This window comes from Ascaphus truei, chromosome 4 (assembly GCF_040206685.1).
Source record: "Ascaphus truei isolate aAscTru1 chromosome 4, aAscTru1.hap1, whole genome shotgun sequence".
In the NCBI taxonomy this organism is placed as follows: Eukaryota; Metazoa; Chordata; class Amphibia; order Anura; family Ascaphidae; genus Ascaphus; species Ascaphus truei.
In genome coordinates, this window is record NC_134486.1 from 105449348 (window position 1) to 105470225 (window position 20878).

General features: G+C 44.2%; 1 protein-coding gene across 1 annotated transcript; it reads left to right on the forward strand.

Annotated features, from left to right (window-relative positions):
- The first annotated feature begins 16454 nt into the window (after positions 1-16454).
- Positions 16455-20355, forward strand: LOC142492280 (uncharacterized). The gene is made up of 4 exons (XM_075594951.1): positions 16455-16595; positions 17452-17505; positions 19161-19697; positions 20224-20355. The coding sequence occupies exons 3-4, from the start codon at positions 19179-19181 to the stop codon at positions 20353-20355; spliced, it is 651 nt and encodes a 216-aa protein (XP_075451066.1). The 5' UTR covers positions 16455-16595; positions 17452-17505; positions 19161-19178.
- Positions 20356-20878: the final 523 nt, after the last annotated feature.

Consider the following 20878-nt stretch of genomic DNA (forward strand, 5'->3'; position numbering starts at 1 on the left):
ACAGCTAGGGACAAAGAGACAAGCGTGCGGAGCAGGTTGCTGGCGAGTCGTCTGGGACCAGATGGCTGGACATTAAGACCCAAGAGGTAGACCGTGATTCATCTGACCCTTTGCGAAGAGGTACTGGTCACCGCCGTGACCGGAAGGTACTATAACATCAAGTGCACCAACACCGGTCAACAGGCGCTGATCCCGCCTTAGGCTAAACTCTTTAGGAACACTGAGCGAGTGGTTAAAGAACTGAGCCTATACCATCACTTTAAAATATATGAACACAGTGTGTGGGGCACGCGGTGAAGGGACGGAGAAGTTACTCCTGATGAGTGGGCGAGCCACTAAGGTTATACAGTTATAGTATAAGGTTATATGTGTTGGGTCATATTGCTATAATATAGAGTGATAAGGTTCCGTGCATTATCTTATAGTAAAACTGGTTGCATCATATATGTGTGTTGTTGTATTTCTTGCCCAGGGGAATCTCACATCACGGGGATCCTGGGTAAGTGGAGGCGCTGCACTAAGAAAGTGTATGAGTGTTACCCCAGGCTACCAGCTAGCGGAGGCTCAGATCTCCTGGAGCCGCAGGTGTTGTACAGCGACCAGTAGTTCCTTTGGGAGGGTTCAGAAAAAGGGCTACACAACTAAGAAACGACAGTCGCTGCCAAGCAATGCACCGGCACCGGCTTCCGATAACGGTCCCACCGTCAGTGACAACCCTGAGCCTGAGTCGGATTTTGGTGCAGTTTCGATCAAGCTTGCATGTACCTACTGCTGCGGCACATCTGAGTCTAACACATCGCCGGTTTTTCCCTGGCTCTTTCCTGGAATGCGACGCACTTCACCTGGCGCATGCCGCCTTCATTTTGCGTTCCCAGCCACGGGTCATGTGCGGCTGACACGCGGTTGAAACGTTTATTGAGAATGGTTCGGAATTAATAGGTTGCAATTCTTCGCGTGTCCGCCAGACGGCAGATATTCATGAATTGTAATGCGCATGCGCTTCAGTAATGTGTCGACTTGCAGGTGTTTCGTGTAAAAAAGATACCACAGTGTGCTATTGTAACTTGGCCTTGAGACTGAAGGAAGAGGTTGCAAAAATGTATCAATTTAAGCTTTTCATATTAAAGAAAGACAAAGACCAGTTTCGGTTACAGTATTCTCCAGAGACCCGCCGCCCGCCATGAGTGTTCAAGTGCAGCCCGCTTTCCAAAAACCCGACAGAAGTTACGTGTATTTGATATGGGCTGCGATTAATGCAACAGAGGATAAGATGGCAACAGTTGTTCAAATTTATCAGTATTTTATCGAAAACTATGACTTTTACAAATTTTCGCCAGCTCCTCATACGTGGAAGCGTGCAATAAGGAAAAGGTTATGTAGCGATCCCTGTTTTTTTTTTAAACTTCAAATTTTTTATTGGAAAATACAGATACAACCAATGTACCACAGCCCATTATTACATTTCCATATTTGTCAAACATATAAAGAAACGCCTAGAAGACGAACAGACTTAACGGTTTACAGACAGGACCAGACGAACATGACAAGGGGACAGGGTGAGAGGGTAGGGGTGGGGGAGGGGAGGTGAGGGGGGAGATAGTGGGTAGCCAGGCTCCGGAGTAGGGATGTAGATACCGTAACTCCTTTTCAGTATTGTCGGCCCTTGCTGAGAGATTGAGTCGGGACAGGTCCTTCCGAGGATTCCTCCTGATCATTGTTTTTTCCCAATTCTATGGCATCCGAAGGGTCTGCTAGCTGTGCGTCTCTAAGTCGTGTTGTCTTGTCTGCCCATAAAGGAGAACGCACCTAGTTTAATTAATGCAGAATTGAGGCGGCATCCACTCCTGGGATGTCTACCTGGGTCAACCATGGATCCCAGACTTTTAGAAAATTTGTGCCGGTGTCATTAACTAAACTCGTTAATTGTTCCATCCGGCAGACATACCAAATTCTATTTTTGATCTTAGGGATAATTGGTACCTCCTGCTGTTTCCATAATGCTGCGATCTCACACCTCGTGGCAGTGGCAAAATGCGCGATCAATTTATGCGACGCATTTGACAGACCCTCGATCCGTCTGCCCAGCAGGAACAGCCACGGATCGAGGGGGATCTCCAAATCGAGAATCCGCTGAATCCAATCTCTGATTTGTTCCCAAATAGGGGCCACCTTCGTGCAAGACCACAGCATATGTCGGAGATCTGCTGCCTCCCCACACTGTTTAGGGCAGAGAGGAGAGTAGCCCTTTACAAATTTTGCTAAGCGCGTCGGAGTGTAGTACCACCTCATTTGGACTTTATATGTGTTCTCCTTTAATGTGGTGCAGGTTGAGCTTTTTGCCGCCGCCTGAATAATTCTGTCCCAGTCATCGTCCTCTAAAGTCTCTCCTAGGTCAAATTCCCACTGTCTCATGTAACTCAGTCTATTGTCATTGGGCGACTTCTGGCAGATCACTTCCCTGTACATTCTAGACGTGAGTCCCCTCGTGTCCGTATCTCTAGAACACAGCTGCTCAAAATTTGTTCGTGCCGGTCTTACTGGCGTTTTGTTGTAGAAATCTCTGAGCTGGAGGTACCTAAAAAATTCGCTGTTTGGGATATTCTTAGAGGATTTAATTTGCTCAAATGATTGTATGGTCCTTTTGCCCTCCAGATCTTTTAGGCGGGAGAATCCCTTCTGAGTCCAGATTAAGAAATTTTTGCTATTCAGGCCCGGAGCGAAATCGGGGTTGCCCAATATTGGCGTCATTACTGACGCTTTGGTTGTCAGGTTACATTTAAGCTTCGTGGCCTCCCAGACTTTTAACGAATTGACCATGGTCTGTAGCGGGATGTGCATCTTGCGTACCCCTTCTCTGGGTAGCCAGATTAAATTTCGGATTTCAATTGGTGCACAACATATCTTTTCCAACTCAACCCATCTCCGTAGGCTTGGGTCTGTGTGCCATTGGAAAATCTGCCCTAATTGGGCTGCTTTGTAGTAGGCCTGCAAGCAAGGCACCGCTAACCCTCCACGAAGCGTGGGACGTTTTAAAATCCCTTTAGTAATTCGTGGGTTTTTCCCATTCCAAATAAATTTCATAATTTTTGACTGGAGGGAGAGGATGTCCGCCTGTACCAATGGGATAGGGAGACTCTGGAAGAGATATAGCATCTTCGGGAGGAGATTCATTTTCACGCTATGTATCCTCCCAATCCAAGAGATGTTCCCCTTCATCCAGGTTCGGAGATCCTCTCCCAGTGTCTTTATGATCTTGGGGAAATTTGCTTTATACAAAGTTTTATAATCCCGTGTGAGATACACCCCTAAATATTTGATCGCAGAGGGTTGCCATTTAAACTGAAAATTGAGGTCAATCAGTTTTTCGACTTCTTTTGGTAGATTAATATTGAGGGCTTCCGATTTAGACTGATTGATCTTGAATCCCGAGATTTGGTTAAATTTGCCCAATATGTCGAATTTATTTGGGAGAGATGTGAGAGGTTTGGTTATTGTGAGAATGACATCGTCCGCATAAAGCGCGGCTTTGTGCATTTGGTCTCCCACTGGGATACCAGAGATATCTGGGTTAAGTCTAATGTGTGCCGCCAGAGGCTCTATACATAAGGCGAGCAGTAACGGCGACAGCGGACATCCTTGACGTGTTCCGCTTTTGATTTCAAACTGTTCTGAGGGGAAGCCTTGATATCTCACTCTTGCTGTTGGATTTTTATACAACGCCAGGATGGCCTGCAGGAGGCGTCCCTCAAAGCCAAATGCTCTCAATGTTTCCGAAAGGTAGGGCCAGTCTATTCTATCGAAGGCTTTCTCAGCGTCCAGACTTAACACCATGGATTGTATTTTTTCTTTTTGAGCCAGATCAATCAAGTCTATAATTCTCCTGGTGTTATCTGCCGCTTGTCTACCTCCGATAAACCCTACTTGATCCGTGTGTATCAACCCGGGAAGGACGCTACCCACCCTGTTGGCTATAAGTTTCGAGTATATTTTAAGGTCCGAGTTAATCAGTGAAATGGGCCGGTAGCTCTTGCAGTCTGCCGGGTCCTTACCGGGTTTATGGATCACCGATATTGAGGCTTGGAGCATTTGTGCTGGGAATGAGGCCCCTGCTAAGATTTCATTGAATAGCTTTAACATATGGGGGGCTAGTTTTTTTAAAATATTTCTTGTAGTATAAATTCGAAAAGCCATCTGGCCCTGGGGCTTTAGCCGGTTTTAGTGCTTTGATAACCCCAGAGAGTTCCTCCATCGTGAAGTTCGACTGGAGTGCCTCCCTTTCACATCTCTTCAAAATGGGTAAATGTGCCTCTTTTAAGAAGGTCTGTAGATCCTCCTTTGTTTTTGGATTATGGGGTACCTTATCTCCGTTGTATAATATTTCATAATATTTTTTAAATTCCCCTGCTATGTTCGCAGGGATGGAGGTAAGGTCCCCATTTTGCTTTCGAATTGCGTGAATGTGATATTTTGGAAGCTTGTTTTTTAGCTTGTTGGCAAGTAGTGTGTCAGGCTTGTTAGCTTTTTCGTAAAATTTCCGTTTAGACCAGGTCAATTCCTTCTCAGCCTGGGCGGAGAGGAGGAGGTTAAGACTAGTTTTAGTAGCTAGAATTTGGGTCAACGTGTGGGCGTTCTTATTTTTTTTGTGGAGAGAGGAAAGTTCCGCCAGCTGTTCCTCTAACTTCAAAACTTTCCCCTCCCGTTCTCTTTTTCGTTTTGCGGCCAGATTCATAATGATCCCCCTGAGGGTAGCCTTATGGGCCTCCCACAGTGTGGAGTGTGTTGTCACACTCCCCTCATTCTCCTCAAAATATTGTGTGATTTTTTCCCCAATTTCCCTCTGTAGGGCTGGGATTTTCAGTAGGATTTCGTTTAATTTCCAGTTCGCTCTAGGTCTGTCTAGTGGGATTACTGTGCACCACAACTCTATAGATGCATGGTCTGACCATGAAATATCATGGATCTCTGTGTGAGAGACCCCAGGGACCATTCTGTTGGATACAAGGAAGTAATCTATCCTGCTGTATGAGTCATGTGGGTGGGAGTAGAAGGTGTATTCTCTCAATCTCTGATGTTGTTCCCTCCAGATGTCGAGTAGTTGGCAGTCACGTAGTCCTTTTTTAATTGTTAGTATGTCGGGTCTGTGTGTAATGTTAGTGGATGAGCATCTGTCCAGGTCCTCCCGTAGTGCCCTATTTAGGTCTCCACCAACAATGATGTTACCTCTGGCCACTTTGTTGAGCTTCTCGAAGAAGGTAGAGAAAAAACCTGGGGCTGTCTCATTAGGGGCATATATTGTTGCTAAAGTAATTGGGAACCCTTGGATTGTACCTCTGACTATGAGAAATCTACCTTCGTTATCTTTGAAAGTTTTATCGGGTACGAATGAAATTCCTCTGTGGATTAGAATGGCCACCCCTTTTTTTTTTACTCTCGCGGATGACAAAAAGTATGTCGGGTAGTCCCTATCTAGAAATTTGGGGAAGTTGGCTTGAGAGAAGTGCGTTTCTTGTAGAAACAGAATTTCTGCCCCTTTACGCTTATAATCTCGGAAGGCTATTCTGCGCTTAGCTGGGCTGTTCAGTCCCTTAGTGTTGTGTGATAGTAACCTAAGTTCCTTACTCATTTAGGAATATGAGATGACTTTGCTGCCGCTGTCTGGCTTCGAGTGACGCCTCCGGGCCAGCATCTCGACCTCCTCTTTTCCTCGAACTGCAATACCTCACTTCACCATCTGTAGGAATACACAAGGGGGGGCGCACAAGAGGGGACACCTGGGGGGACACAACAAACACTAAACAAGACAGATAACAGAAGAATTCTCGTCGTGTCGGCGACGTTGCCTCCTCGACGAGATCACTGCCTGTGGAAAACTGGACTCCTCTCCGACCGTCCGGAGGAGACGTGGGATGAAGATCACCCATCCCTCTCGACCAGGCCCACAGGACTTCACCAGGGCTCAGGAGATCTACCTCCCTCAAACCTGGTGCGAGGCCCATGCGAAGACTTGGAGCAGGACTCTCACACCCTCTCCTGCCTCGCTCTTCCTGAACTTGAATTAATAAACCTAACGACTAATATGCAAAACCTGAGTCTGTCCCGGCTTTTTTTTCCTCTTTGTAGAGTATCAATACGCCCTTGTGTCTCCTTGCTCCTTACCGCCCTTCTCCTTTTCCGCTCAGTCTGTCATCTGTAACCTACTAACCCGTTTCTTCCTCTTTTACCTATTAACCTACCGTTTCCTACTTCACATCCTCCTTCCCTCTACTTCCAGTCACCACTCCCACTATCTAGTTTACACCATTCTAAGGCTTTCTGGTTCTCTCCCTTATCCTACTTTATTCTTCTTTCATTCTAGCTCTCTATTTGCTCTCTTCCTTATTCTCTCCTCTATCCCTTCCCTTCTACTTGCTGTCTCCCCTTCACTTTTTAGATTCCTGTCTACATCCTTACTCTACCTTATAAATTTGTCTCCTTCTATATCTCCACTTCTACCTGTTCCCTCTCAACTACTTGCTTTTTATCCTTTTTTCCTACCTCTCTTGCTAACACTGCCTTTCCCCTGACTCTTTTAGTGCTTCTGCCGTGCCTTCGCTAAGCTGCATTTCCCCCCGTATCCTATCTGTGCCTTTTAGAGTTCCGGATTCAAAAAACCCGCGTCTGGCTGTTTGGGTGGCTATTTTGCGCCTGCGCCTGTCGACCGGCGCCCTCTGGAAGCCTTGATGGGGCTATCGCTGCCTTTCATTGTTCCGGCGACGTCATCCGGCCGCGCCGGTGGGATTTAGCCTCCTGCCACCTCCAAGATGGCGTCGCTCCTTCCGGGGCTCAGCTGTGACGCGTATCCGGGGGCGGCCATTTTGGAAGACGTCTCTCACCAGGTTGGAGGTGCGTGCGCTTGGTCCGGCTTCCCGCTCACCGCTCCCTTCCTGCTTCTGCGGCTCACCGTGGATTCCCGCCTTCTACTGCTTATAAAAGGAAACTTATCAAAATGTGGCGCTCTAAATTATCAGTTGATACACAGTGATACTAGTGCAAAAGATATAAGCAAAAAATATATAAACAGTGATACTTATACAAGTGTTTATGAAGATGCAGCTGTAACCCGGTAGAGATTGCTCGGTCAATCCTCGTGATGTGAAGTATGAAGAAGTGTCCGGGAAGCGCAATATGTGAATAGAGATAAATAAATCGTAATAGTGCAATATTGTTGTGATTATGATCAGAATAAGATGTCTTGGCTCAATATTTAATACTCACAAACGTGAGAAGATATAAGGCACGTAAAGGTATCTTTAGGGATGTAGTTTTCACTCAGTAGACAGGAGATGCAGAACTCAGTGTTCACCCAAATATCTGGACTCCCAAGGACCTTAAGAAATACAACTGGACATAGTGCAGACCGTCTGTACAATTTATAATTGGTAAGTAGAAAAGGGAGTTACACTCACATGATATCAGTTAAAAACAAGCATTTAGATCTCTCTGGATCTCGCCAGCCGAACGAATGATGTCTCCTATCCCCTCTCTCGTGGCGTGCGTTCCAGCGGTGCGTTCCACTCAACCGGAAGTGATGTCATCCGCTCCGTCCACTTCCTGGGGTTTCGGCCGGCTCAGAAGAAAAACGTCACTCTACGCGTTTCACCACATAGGTTTCATCAGGAGTGACGTTTCAATGCATAGGGGAGGTGTTTTATACCCTAGTTTTGGGTCTCATTAGTCAATAATACACCTGATACTACCTGGGCTAATAGTATACATCTGTGGTTATAATGAGCTTACAAATCGCTGTTTCTATATGGCACATATATGAAATTTTATAAATTAGCCCATATATATTGTGCAAGTCATAAATACAGATACTTTATACAATCATCATAAAATACATTAGGTTAATTAAAATATACTCTTTAATCTGCTGTGCAAAGGTTAACAATAAAATTATATATATATAAAAAATATATATAAACTGCAAATGTAAAATACACTGCGTAAAAATATTTAAAATATTAAAAACAGGTATTTACAAAGAAAGATTATCTCTAAGCTGGAGGTATATATATGGAAAGTACATAGTAATGAACATCTGGGCAAGAGGCATATTTCTAAAAAATGGAGAGATAAAATATTAGTACATTATAAAATCACAGAAAAGGTTTAACGTCAAATTCTAAATTCAAACCGGATGGAAATATAGTTTTTAATTCGAACATCCAAAAGGATTCCCTTTTAATCAATGCAATGTCCTCCTCTCCAATGGGGCATAACTTGTTCGATTGCTTTAAATTTTAACCCCTTAGGGTCCGCATTATGTACCATCAAGAAGTGGTTAGGAACACTGTGTGTGGTCATTTTTCGTTTAATATTTCCTATATGTTCCAAAATGCGTGTTTTTAGGGGTCTTATTGTTTTCCCTATATACTGTAGACCACAATCACATTCGATCAAATATATAACAAAATTGGACCTACAGTTTAGATGTTGTTTTATACTATATACCTTTTCTGTAGTGTTGGATTTAAAGGTATTAGTATTCTTACAACTGTAATGGCAGGCAGTACAGAATTTGCAATCAAAGAACCCTTTCGGTGGTTCTAACCACGTAGGGTTTTTGTTTATAGCGGAACCTCTCAGAGCACTTGGTGCTACAAATTTCTTTACATTTGGTGCTTTTTTATACACCATCTGAACTTTATTGGGCAGTGCAGTTCCTATAATGGGATCATTTTTTAATATAGACCAATGGGTATTTAATATGTCATTTATTTTGTGTGCATCCCTATTATACTGGGTAATAAAGGGTACCTTTAGCTTGTCATCCTCCCTACTTTTTTCTCTAGGGATCAACATAGACTCTCTGGATATTTGTAAAGCGTTTTATCTAACGCTTTTTGGATGACCTTTGGTTTGTAATTCCGTTCTGCAAACTTCCTGGACAGTGTAGTAGATTGTTCTTCGTATACGTTATTATCGGTGCAATTTCGTTTGAGTCTACAGTATTGGCCATATGGGATGTTATTAATCCATTTGTTGAGATGGCAACTGGACTGCAGGATGTAATTATTTGCATCCACATCTTTGAAGAAATTTTTTGTTTTAATAACATTGTTTTCTATATAGATTGTTAAGTCCAGGAAGTTTACAGTGGTTTTACTTACAGTGGAGGTAAATCTCAGATTCAGCTCGTTATTATTGAGATACAGAAGAAATGCGTCTAAATCCTCCAATGTACCCTTCCACACAAAGACAATATCATCAATGAACCTTCGCCATGTGACCAGATTTGCCCCCAGACCTATCCAAGACCATATATACTGATCTTCCCACATGGCCATCAATAGATTGGCATAGCTGGGGGCAAATTTGGTCCCCATGGCGGTACCACATAGCTGCAGGAAAAACTCGTCACAAAACCAAAAGAAATTTTTTGTTAGGACAAATTCTATACATCTAATAAGAAAATCTATTTGTATCTCTGGGATTTTTCCATCTTTCTCTAGAAACATTCTAACAGCTCGGCACCCATCTCCATGTTTTATAGATGTATATAAAGCGGTTACATCGGTGGTTACCAATACATAGTTTTCCTGCCATTCTATGTTCCTAAGGGCCCTGATTATATCGCTAGTGTCTTTCAAATAGGATCTTTGTTGTTTTACAATGTCCTGCAGATAGCTGTCAATAAATTCTGACAAATTCGCAGTTAGTGACCCAATGCCAGAAATTATTGGTCTCCCAGGGGGGTGAGTAAGATTTTTATGTATCTTTGGTAGGAAGTAGAAGACCGGGAACACTGGATCCTCAACATATAGGAACTTGAATTCATGTTCCTCCAGAATCCCCAGTCCTCTCCCTTCCTCCAATAATGACAAAAGTTCCTTTTTATACATAGTTGTAGGATTGGATTTCAGTTTCTTATATGTAACTATGTCACCCAGTATTTTATTGGATTCTAACATATAATACTCGTGATCCATGATGACAACACCACCCCCTTTGTCCGCTGGTTTAATCACAATTGTTTTATCGGCTGAGAGTTCTTCTAAAGCTATTCTTTCTTCCCTTGTTAGGTTATTATTCTGCCTGCCTTTGTTATTACACAAATTTTCCAAATCTTTTGTTACTAGTTGAAAAAATACCTCAAGATGGTTTCCCTTTGCGAATTTGGGGAAACTTCTACTGCTGCCTCGCCATCTTGTTTCAGGGGACGCCATCATCTGGAAGGTAGGCCTCAGATTTTCTCCACAGGGACTCCGTTTTATTACAGGTTGTTTAATCCCCGGATCCTTGAAGCGGGGATGACGGGGTTCTTCCCTCTTTCATTCATTCGGGGGCGAGTCTCTTTATTTGGTGACTGCTTCCCCGCGGCCGGGGACCAGACCTCAGGTAACTTTAGTAACGAAACTTTTTAACCCTTGAACATTGAACTCTTTTATTGTTAGTGTTCGACTGAGCTCTTTAGGTTGGTGTTGCGCCCCTTTGCTCTCTGGGGGATCTCGCCCGCTGTTCCCAGATAGGTTCTGGTAGGGCGATATTTGGGTTTTCCGCTGCCGGGGCTTCACCTAGGCCCAGCTTATGGAGGAACTCCGGCCCTTCTTCCAGTCCCCGAATGGTGGTAGTTTTGCCGCCTCGTGTTACCTGCAGGCCAAAGGGGAAGGTCCAACGGTACCTTACCCCTTTATCTCTCAGGGTCTTGGTGATGGGTAGCAGGGCCCTTCGGCGAGCTAGAGTCTCTGGGGATAAATCCTGATAAATGGACATACGTTCACCCTCATACTCCACTATTGGCAGGGGTCTTGTTTTGTGGAGTACCGCTTCTTTTGAGCGGTAGTAGTGCATTCTGAGCACAATGTCCCGTGGTTGCTCATGCATTAGAGGCTTGGATCGCAGGGCTCTATGGCACCTGTCCAGGATTAAGAATTCTTTTGGGGTGTCAGGGAGCAGAGATTCCAACCATTTCAGGGCAAAATCTTCACTGTCTAGGACTGTTTCGGGGACCCCCCTGATTCGGAGGTTATTCCGCCTGTCCCTATTTTCTGCGTCCTCTTGGCGGTCCCTCAGCTCATTTAATTGTTCTTGAAGGTTGTTATATTTGCGATCCTGCCTTTTTATGGCTTTAATTGATTGATCCACTTTATTTTCGAGGACACTTGTCCTTTCCCCCAGCTCAGTAACCTCTTTCTTTATGTCCTTCAGCTCTGCTTGCAACAACGTTTTTAGGTTATCATAGAGTTTATCCAGGTCACTCTGTCTTAACGGGCGCAATACCGGGTTGTCTCTCTCCTCACCCTCCTCGTCCGGCTCCGTCTCTGAGCCCGCGTTCGAATGTGGCGCCATTTCTCCCCCTGCAGCGCGCGATCCGGCTCGGTCGAAATATTCCGGTAGCCCCTTTTTCTTGGGTATTTTAGGCGTTTTCCTTGACATTGCGGGATAGTGCGGGGCTTTATTAGTAAAATGCTCCGTTGTAGGAATGGTTTTGTCAGGTTTTTGCAGTCAATGTATTTTAGCGAGGCACGGAGCACTTATCTCACGCAGCCATGCTCCTTGCCGTCGCGCATGCGCCTCCGCGATCCCTGTTTTTATCATATTGAGCCACAATTTGTTGGAGGATATTGGTGTGTATCACCGGCTTTTTCCTGTATCTATGATCATGATGACGGCAAAAGGCGAAGGGTTGTGTTAAAACCAACTAAGAAACGACAGTCGCTGCCAAGCAATGCACCAGCACCGGTTTCCAATGACGGTCCCGCAATCAGTGACAACCCTGAGACGGATTTCGTGTACAGTTTCGATCAAGCTTGCATGTACCTAAGCAATTTCCAGCCTCATCAGCTGACTACAGAAGGACTAGTCCCGCTGCAAACTATCGACGTGGATGATCAAGAACGCTGGACTGGCAGTGGACCGGCGCCGGCACCAGCTGAATGGGAAATTCTATGGTGAGTATTGTTGCCGTATTATTTTCTGTGTTTTTTTTATTTTGACAATACAGTATCAATATCGGTGCGATTCAAAAGTCAAGCGATTCTCCTGTAAGCAATATTATTGGCTGAGCGGCTTCTACAGTACAGTACTGCAGATACTGAACTACTGTATTGGTGGAACGCTAGGGACCCCAACATAGCACAAAGGGTTGCTGAAGAGCAGACAACTACCAGGCAGGACTTCCATCATTTCAAGTGGAGGCTTGGAATTCCTTAAACCCACCAGCCGGAGAACATAAAGAGCTCAGGGAGCTTCACTGCTGACTGAACTATTCATGCAGATAAGCATTTCTTAGCCACTCTCTCTGAGTGCATTTACCATTGCTTTTTAATCTAGTTAAGTGTTTTTATTTGTTATTAAAGTGTGGCTATTTTCTGATGCTGCTGTTATATAAATATATATATATATATATATATATATATATATATATATATACAGCTAAACCCCGTTATAACGCGCCTCGTTATACCGCGATTCGGTTATAACGCGGTTTTCCCGTGGCTCCCGTTTTTTTTTTAAAAAAAAAAAAAAAAAAAAAAAAAAAATTTTTTTAAAAAAATTTTTTTACATTTTTTTTTTTGCACACTGCACACACTCACTGCACACACACTGCTCATTGCTCACACTGCCACACTGCACACACACTGCACACTGCACACACACTGCTCATTGCTCACACTGACACACTGCACACACTCACTGCACACACACTGCTCATTGCTCACTGCCACACTGCACACACACTGCACACTGCACACACTCACTGCACACACACTGCTCATTGCTCACACTGCCACACTGCACACACACTGCACACTGCACACACACTGCTCATTGCTCACACTGACACACTGCACACACTCACTGCACACACACTGCTCATTGCTCACTGCCACACTGCACACACACTGCACACTGCACACACACTGCTCATTGCTCACACTGACACACTGCACACACACTGACCACACTCACGCACACTCACACACACTTACGCACACTCACGCACACTTACGCACACTTACAGACACTCACACACACTCACACACACACACACACACACACACTTACACACACTTAGACACTCACACACACTCACACACACTTACACACACTTACACACACTTAGACACTCACAGACACACACTCACACACACTCACACACACTTACACACTCACAGACACTCACACACACTCACACACACTTAGACACTCACAGACACTCACAGACACTCACAGACACTCACACACACTCACACACACTCACACACACTCACACACACTTACACACTCACAGACACTCACACACACTCACACACACTTACACACACACTCAGACACTTACCCACACTCACACACCCATATACACACACACACTTTCTCTCCCATATATACATACACACACACTCTCTCACTCTACACAGACGGGCCGCGACCAGCACCACCACCCGCTCCCCCCCCTCCTCCCGCGCAGGCAGCGGGAGCACCGGGGACAGCGGTGGGGAGAAGAAACCCCCCGCTACAACCTCCATGCAGGCAGCATGGTTCTGAGGTAAGCGGCGACCTGAGGGGACATCCCCACTCCCATCTCCTGCCCCGCGGCCTGTCCCGAGGTGACAGGGGGAAGCGGGGACAGGAGAGACATCCCCGCTCCCATCTCCTGCCCCGCGGCCTGTCCCGAGGTGACAGGGGGAAGCGGGGACAGGAGGGACATCCCCGCTCCCATCTCCTGCCCCGCGGCCTGTCCCGAGGTGACAGGGGGAAGCGGGGACAGGAGAGACATCCCCGCTCCCATCTCCTGCCCCGCGGCCTGTCCCGAGGTGACAGGGGGAAGCGGGGACAGGAGGGACATCCCCGCTCCCATCTCCTGCCCCGCGGCCTGTCCCGAGGTGACAGGGGGAAGCGGGGACAGGAGAGACATCCCCGCTCCCATCTCCTGCCCCGCGGCCTGTCCCGAGGTGACAGGGGGAAGCGGGGACAGGAGAGACATCCCCGCTCCCATCTCCTGCCCCGCGGCCTGTCCCGCGGTGACAGGGGGAAGCGGGGAGCGGAGGGACATGCCCGCTCCCATCTCCTGCCCCGCGGCCTGTCCCGAGGTGACAGGGGGAAGCGGGGACAGGAGAGACATCCCCGCTCCCATCTCCTGCCCCGCGGCCTGTCCCGCGGTGACAGGGGGAAGCGGGGAGCGGAGGGACATGCCCGCTCCCATCTCCTGTCCCGCGGGATGAATATGCGCTAAAGCGCGGCGGCCATTTTTTTTTCTCGCGACCCCGTTAGTAACGCGGTGGTCTCGGGGTGGACCCCGAGACCCGCGTTATAACGGGGTTTAGCTGTATATATATATATATATATATATATTATCACATGGAAATATTACTGTGTGCAACCCTGCCTTTCACCATTATCGCCCAGCTTCCACAGCAGCAAAGGGATTCTGGGAAATGACATGCAAATGAGCACAGAGTGCCACCTTTTGCTTAAAATCCATTTTGACATGGACCCTTATAAGCTTATGCTTGCTGCATTACACAGTCAGAGAAATGTTCTCCTACAGGACTGTGTCTTGTTCCGCGTGTAATGCTGTGGCGATGCAGATTAATTCTCTTGTTTAGCCCATGTCCCGTCTCACCTATTTAGTAGCAGCCCCCTGGGCAGTTCATGCACATGATGAGGTACACGACACTGCTGGAGGAACAGGTGAACCTTCCTCTGATTTTGTACTCCAGATTCTCGTGTGGTATTTGTATTGTGCCTGCTGTGTGTGTGTTTGTGCCTATATGTATATATGTATGTATCTTTTTATTCAGATGCCCAATACAGTTTTTCATGATTACTGAACCGAGTGCAGTCTTTCTTTACCGGACGAGAGATTGGTAATGTTGTTTTTCTATTATTTGAGACTAGCACCTGTCTATATGAACCAGTACATTGAGTGCAAGCCGTGATGTTTGTTTTTATATATATATATAACACAAAAAAGCAACACAAAATTATGTAGCGCTAAGGTGGAAATTAGTGATAATTAAATAAATAACCAATGTGATTGCTTAATTAATAATAGAGTGAATATTAAACTAAACTATATATACTGTAATATTACATTACAACAAACCATAATGTGACCAGTGATAAAGTATAAGTCCAAAGTAATGTTCCACTTGATGAAACAATCCAGAGAGGTAAAAGTCCCAAAGAAGATCCAGGGAGTATATTGCATCTTCAGATATAAGTGGTATAGCCAACCACTAGGAATCTAAGAACAAAAAAACAAACAGAAGCGCAAGCTCCATAGCATGTAACTGTTTAAACAATTGAGTACATTTATTAAAAACAGCAGCTCACACTGGCACAAATTTTCTAAAAGTCTGGTTACCATGGTTGGCCCAGACAGACATACCAGGGGTAGAAAGGGCCACGATTTAGCATTAATAGAGGCAAGTGCGTTCTCCCGTGAAGACGTTCCAGGAGGGCAGGGAGGACTGTAGGGACAACTTAGATACACTCAGGCAGAGCCAGAGAGACTCGGAAGACTCAAGGCGAGCACTCGGTTGCCTCAGATGCAGAGAGCCAGCGGGCTGATAAAGTACCTTGAGTACGAAACGCGTAGGTGCGTTTACCTAGTCCATTTTTTCTGTATGTTCAGCATGCAATAAATTAATTATTACTTTTTGTTACCTCTGGAGTGGCCTGGCTCTTTCTTTTCTTCCTGCACGGAATATACAGGATATCCCTGGCTGTGCTTTATCTACGCTCTCTATCTAACTTCCTGGACCTACAACGGATGGATTGCATGCCGCTAACGACAAGAGTGCCCCTTGGGTAGCACAGGTAAAGTGCCGCAGTGCCTTATTTAATTCCTGTCTACCACGGACATTGTCCATTTATAAGTATTGTGCTGATTGGGTGCTATTATGTGTTATAGTTGTGTGTGTCAAGCCGACTCCACTAGTACACTTATTCCCACCAGTTCCTAATCAACATTATTAGGGGCACTCCATCGTGTTTTGGATTAACCCATTGTGGATTTATACACTTGGATACTCAATTTACAGGACTGGTCACAATTTTAGAGCATCACATCTACCTTGTTCCTTGTGACACAAAACAAGTTAACCCCCTGGCTGCCAGCAACGCAATGCATTGCAAAGCAATTCCAATGGGTCAGAAATGAAGAAGGGATTTATGCTGTCTTTAAAGCTCATGTACTGTATGGGGACATATCCAAAGTATGCCAAGCCTGCTAACAATGCTCATACTATGCTACAAATTACTCACAACAGTGACTAGCAAAGAAACACCCCAACAATCCCATTATTTTATTGGAGTAAAAGAAAAAAATACAAAATTGAGAAACACCCTGCCTTTGATTAAAGCAAACAATTTAACAAAAAGGCATTGAATCCTAAATACTTAATTACAAATGTTTGGAAAGGGATCCCATTGGTTCCTGAAAGGACTTGTCAATGATTGAATGGCTTCACTTTGTGTATAAAAGCAGCACCATCAGGCATAGCTGGTAGACCTGTTCCAGCCTAGATCTCCATCCCTACAGCAGAATATAACTAGAAGATCAATCATGCCTGGCTCAAAGGGTGGTGGATGCAAAGATTCTGACCGTAAGTAATTCTTTATGATAGTGAATAGGGTTATATAGAATTTACTAGTTGGTGCATCTGGTATACATGCAAAAGGCTGGACTGACTGGCAAAGAGATGTTCATAGCTGTACCTACAGTAGTTATTGCAAAGATATTGATTCTATTGGAAATTAAACAACTTTGGAAAGAGGATAGTTGTAATCTGTGCATAGTTCTTTATGGTGTTGCTGTTCTATTTAGCAGGGAGATGCTTAAAGATCATTTGAAAGTCAAGTAAACTGTTCTCAATGAATTATCATAAAGAGACTTTTTTCCTGAAATGGAAACTGTAAGTACAAGATGAACTGATTTTTTTTGCAGAAAATCATAGCTGCCAAGATTATTGTGAATAAATTAAAATCGGTTATTTAAAGAGAACCCAAGGAAATGTATAAATGTGTCTTGGTGAACAAAAAAAAGATATTTTTTTTTGCTTGCATCACATATATGAAACATGTAAACCAAGGCATTATGTCTACATTTGAAGCAGATTGTTAAAATGTTGAGATGTTAATGCAACTCAGAACTGCAGGGTGTTTGGAAGTAAGGAAAAGGAAAACATGAGGGGTAGAAACACTGAATTGTGAAACGTAGCTTCTTCTTTTACTCTCCTCAAATCCCTCACTAATATGCACTCACCCTGACACATGGATGCATGACCTTTTCTATTGTTAACTTAATAAAAATGTACCCCATTCATCTACAGTAGGTTTTCAAAGCTTTTGTATGATTCGCCATTAGCTATTAGAAATTCAAGTTGTGTTTATGAGGTCCATAAAAACCATACAGGATTTGAACTTATCTGTCTCAGTGATATTCATTCTCTCTCATTTCAGCCTGTGCACCAGCTAAATCATGCAAGGACGCATGCCCTGCCCCAAAATGCCCAGGTAGGAAATTTTGCATGGTCAATCACATCTTAATCCGGTTGTTTACGGGAGGGTCTTTAACTCATTGTGCAGCAATATGCACAGTCACATTGCTTGGGGAATTTTCTCTTTACAGTACTAATAAATTATAAAACAATGCATTAATACATTAATTTTATTACTATAGGAGAAACACCAGTCATTTTAAACAGGAGCATAAAATGGAAAGGAAAGAATGACTGTAGAGACCATGATGATGTGTGTTATGGATAAAGTTGATTAAGGAAAAAACTGCTCATTTGAACCAGCAATCTCCTTCACATCACTGCCTCCTCCTTGTCTGTAATTGTACAAGAGGGGTTTGCCTTTTTCCAAAATGGCTCTTTTCTAAAACTGAAATAGCAATAGATTTCACAATAACTTATATACAATAAGGGTGGGCACCCACACTGGTGTTTTAGTTTTTGTTCTAAAACTTTAAAACAGAATTGTTTTTAAGAGATGGGCAAAACTGGGAGTATGAAATCAGAGTAAGATCTGTAGAATGATTGGCCTAGATTATTATAATACTGTTTAGATGGAGATACATGGAAAATATATTGTAATATTGTGAAATCCTTTTTTAACCAATCCAGTCTTGATTAAAGAGTGGCAAAACTGGGTGTGTGAAATCAGAAACTACCAGAATTTTACATTTCAAAACAAAATAGAAAACTAAAACCAAATCCCTTCAGATTTTTCAAACCTACAGTAGACCTAAAAATGATTTAGAACCAAACCCAGAAAACCAGACAAAGAGCCATCTGTACTGTGGGGTTACCAGTGGAGTTGAAAACTAATGGTGTCCCTTGCCATTTTTTAAATTACGGGTATCAGTTATATTATTATAGTTTCGTAATCATTATTATAATTGTATACTTATTTGAAGCATATTTTCATTTTGTTGTGCTATATATGTTTTTCCCTGCTTATTTTGAAATCTGTTCATAATTTGGTGAAAATATAAAACCAAAAACATATAGATTGTAGGCAGAACCAGAAGCAAAACACAAAATGTATTATAACCAAAACCACATTCAAAACCAATTTTTATTAAGCCTGTTAATGATTGTCATCATACCTTCTAACAATCTTCACATCAGTAGTATGATCATAATACAGTTCTGAATTCGATGTCACTTTGCTTGATCAGAGTAAGACCTATAGAAATATTGGCCTACATTATTATCATACTGTTAAGATGAAGATACATGGAAAATATGCCCAATTGATGTCAACTTCCATAGACTAAGTTCTTAAGATTTGGGGAGTTTAGAATCAGAAGGCAATTTTAAAGGAAAACTACGTATTTACATCGGTGAAACTCAATAGAAGTTTATGAGTCCCCTGATACTAGAAATCAGTGAGACCGACTTCAAATGATACTGACTATGAATAAATCAGACCTGACAGATCTGTGAAAATTTCCAGTACATCAGAGTTTAATATTTTCTGTGCGCTTCTGTGTCCCTCCTTTTAGTGTCAAATTAATAAAAGTCCCTCAATGTGGGGGATTTTTTGTTTTAAATAACCTGTCTTTGTATGATCTGATTTTTTTTTTACTGCCATTCCCTTCATTAAAAAGTAATCAATGTATCTCAGCCATTCCTTCAAATTTTACCTCTATTTCTCATCAGAACCTTGCCATCAAGGTCATGGAGGTAGCAGCGGTGGAGGTGGTGGAGGTGGAGGTCACGGAAGTGGAGGTCACGGAGGTCAAAGCAGTGGAGGTCATGGAGGTGGAGGTGATGGAGGTGGAGGTCACGGGTGTCAAAGCAGTGGAGGTCACGGAGGTCAAAGCGGTGGAGGTGATGGAGGTCACGGAGGTGGAGGTCACGGAGGTGGAGGTCAAAGCAGTGGAGGTCATGGAGGTGGAGGTGACGGAGGTGGAGGTCACGGGTGTCAAAGCAGTGGAGGTCACGGAGGTCAAAGCGGTGGAGGTGATGGAGGTCAAAGCAGTGGAGGTCATGGAGGAGGAGGTCACGGAGGTGGAGGTGACGGAGGTGGAGGTCATGGGTGTAAAATCAGCGGCGGTCATGGAGGTGGAGGTGACGGAGGCGGAGGTGGAGGTCACGGAGGTCATGGGTGTAAAAGCAGCGGAGGTGGTGGAGGTGACGGAGGTGGAGGTCACGGAGGTCATGGGTGTAAAAGCAGTGGAGGTGGTGGAGGTGGAGGTGACGGAGGCGGAGGTGGAGGTCACGGAGGTCATGGGTGTAAAAGCAGTGGAGGTGGTGGAGGTGACGGAGGCGGAGGTGGAGGTCACGGAGGTCATGGGTGTAAAAGCAGTGGAGGTGGTGGTGGTGGAGGTGACGGAGGCGGAGGTGGTGGTCACGGAGGTCATGGGTGTAAAAGCAGTGGAGGTGGAGGTGATGGAGGTGGAGGTGGAGGTCACGGAGGTCATGGGTGTAAAAGCAGTGGTGGTCATGGAGGTGGAGGTGGAGGTGGAGGTGATGGAGGCGGAGGTGGAGGTCACGGAGGTGGATGTGGAGTCAAGAAGTAATCCCTTTGAATCCATATTAAGTGTGCTGACCGAAAGGATTTTCTCTATCATTCTGTTAACTCTCTTTACATTACTTCTTAAGAGATCAGCAATTACAAACCCCTTTAAAATGTCTGGTTACACATTAAAATAAACTTATGAAACCATTTGCTGTCTGATTTGTGCTGTAGATTTTTTTAAATGTATATTTTCACTTACAGTTTTTAAAGGAAAGGTATAGTAGAGCCAGTAGCACTGCAGAGAATGCGATGTTACTACAAGATTACAACAGAGGGCTCCCTGTTATATACAGATCTTATGAGCAGCTAAAGTTTTTCAGTCCAAGTCATTAAAAGTTTTCATGTGAGTTATAGGAATTTAAATGCATCCGCTAGAAATTAGACATCTAAAAGAGGAGCACAAATCATATCAAACTCTAGCAAAATACACACAGATACCCAGCAAGCTCTAAGGAGCCCCAAATTAACCACATAAGATATATGTATATGTATATACCATACTTAGTTAAGTTTATGGTGGGTAAAAAAAGTGAGAAAAACCCTCCACAGCAAAGCATATAGCAAATGGAAATATTACTGTATGCTCATTTGCATGTCTTAGTCAGGTCTGCAACCCCGCCTTTCACCATTATCACCCAGCATGAAAAATAAATTGCAATTCTGGCGCTAGTAGGAAATGGAATAAAATACCAATTGATAAAGTCCAATGATTTGTGTATCAGTCTTTCACAATGGATTACAGTCACACAACGAGGAACATTGTTGCCTTGATATTCCTAAAGAAGATGAAGAGAACACACAGCCATTGTGCAGTACCACTGTCAGGATGTGCTCACCACAAACGAGACGGGACCGC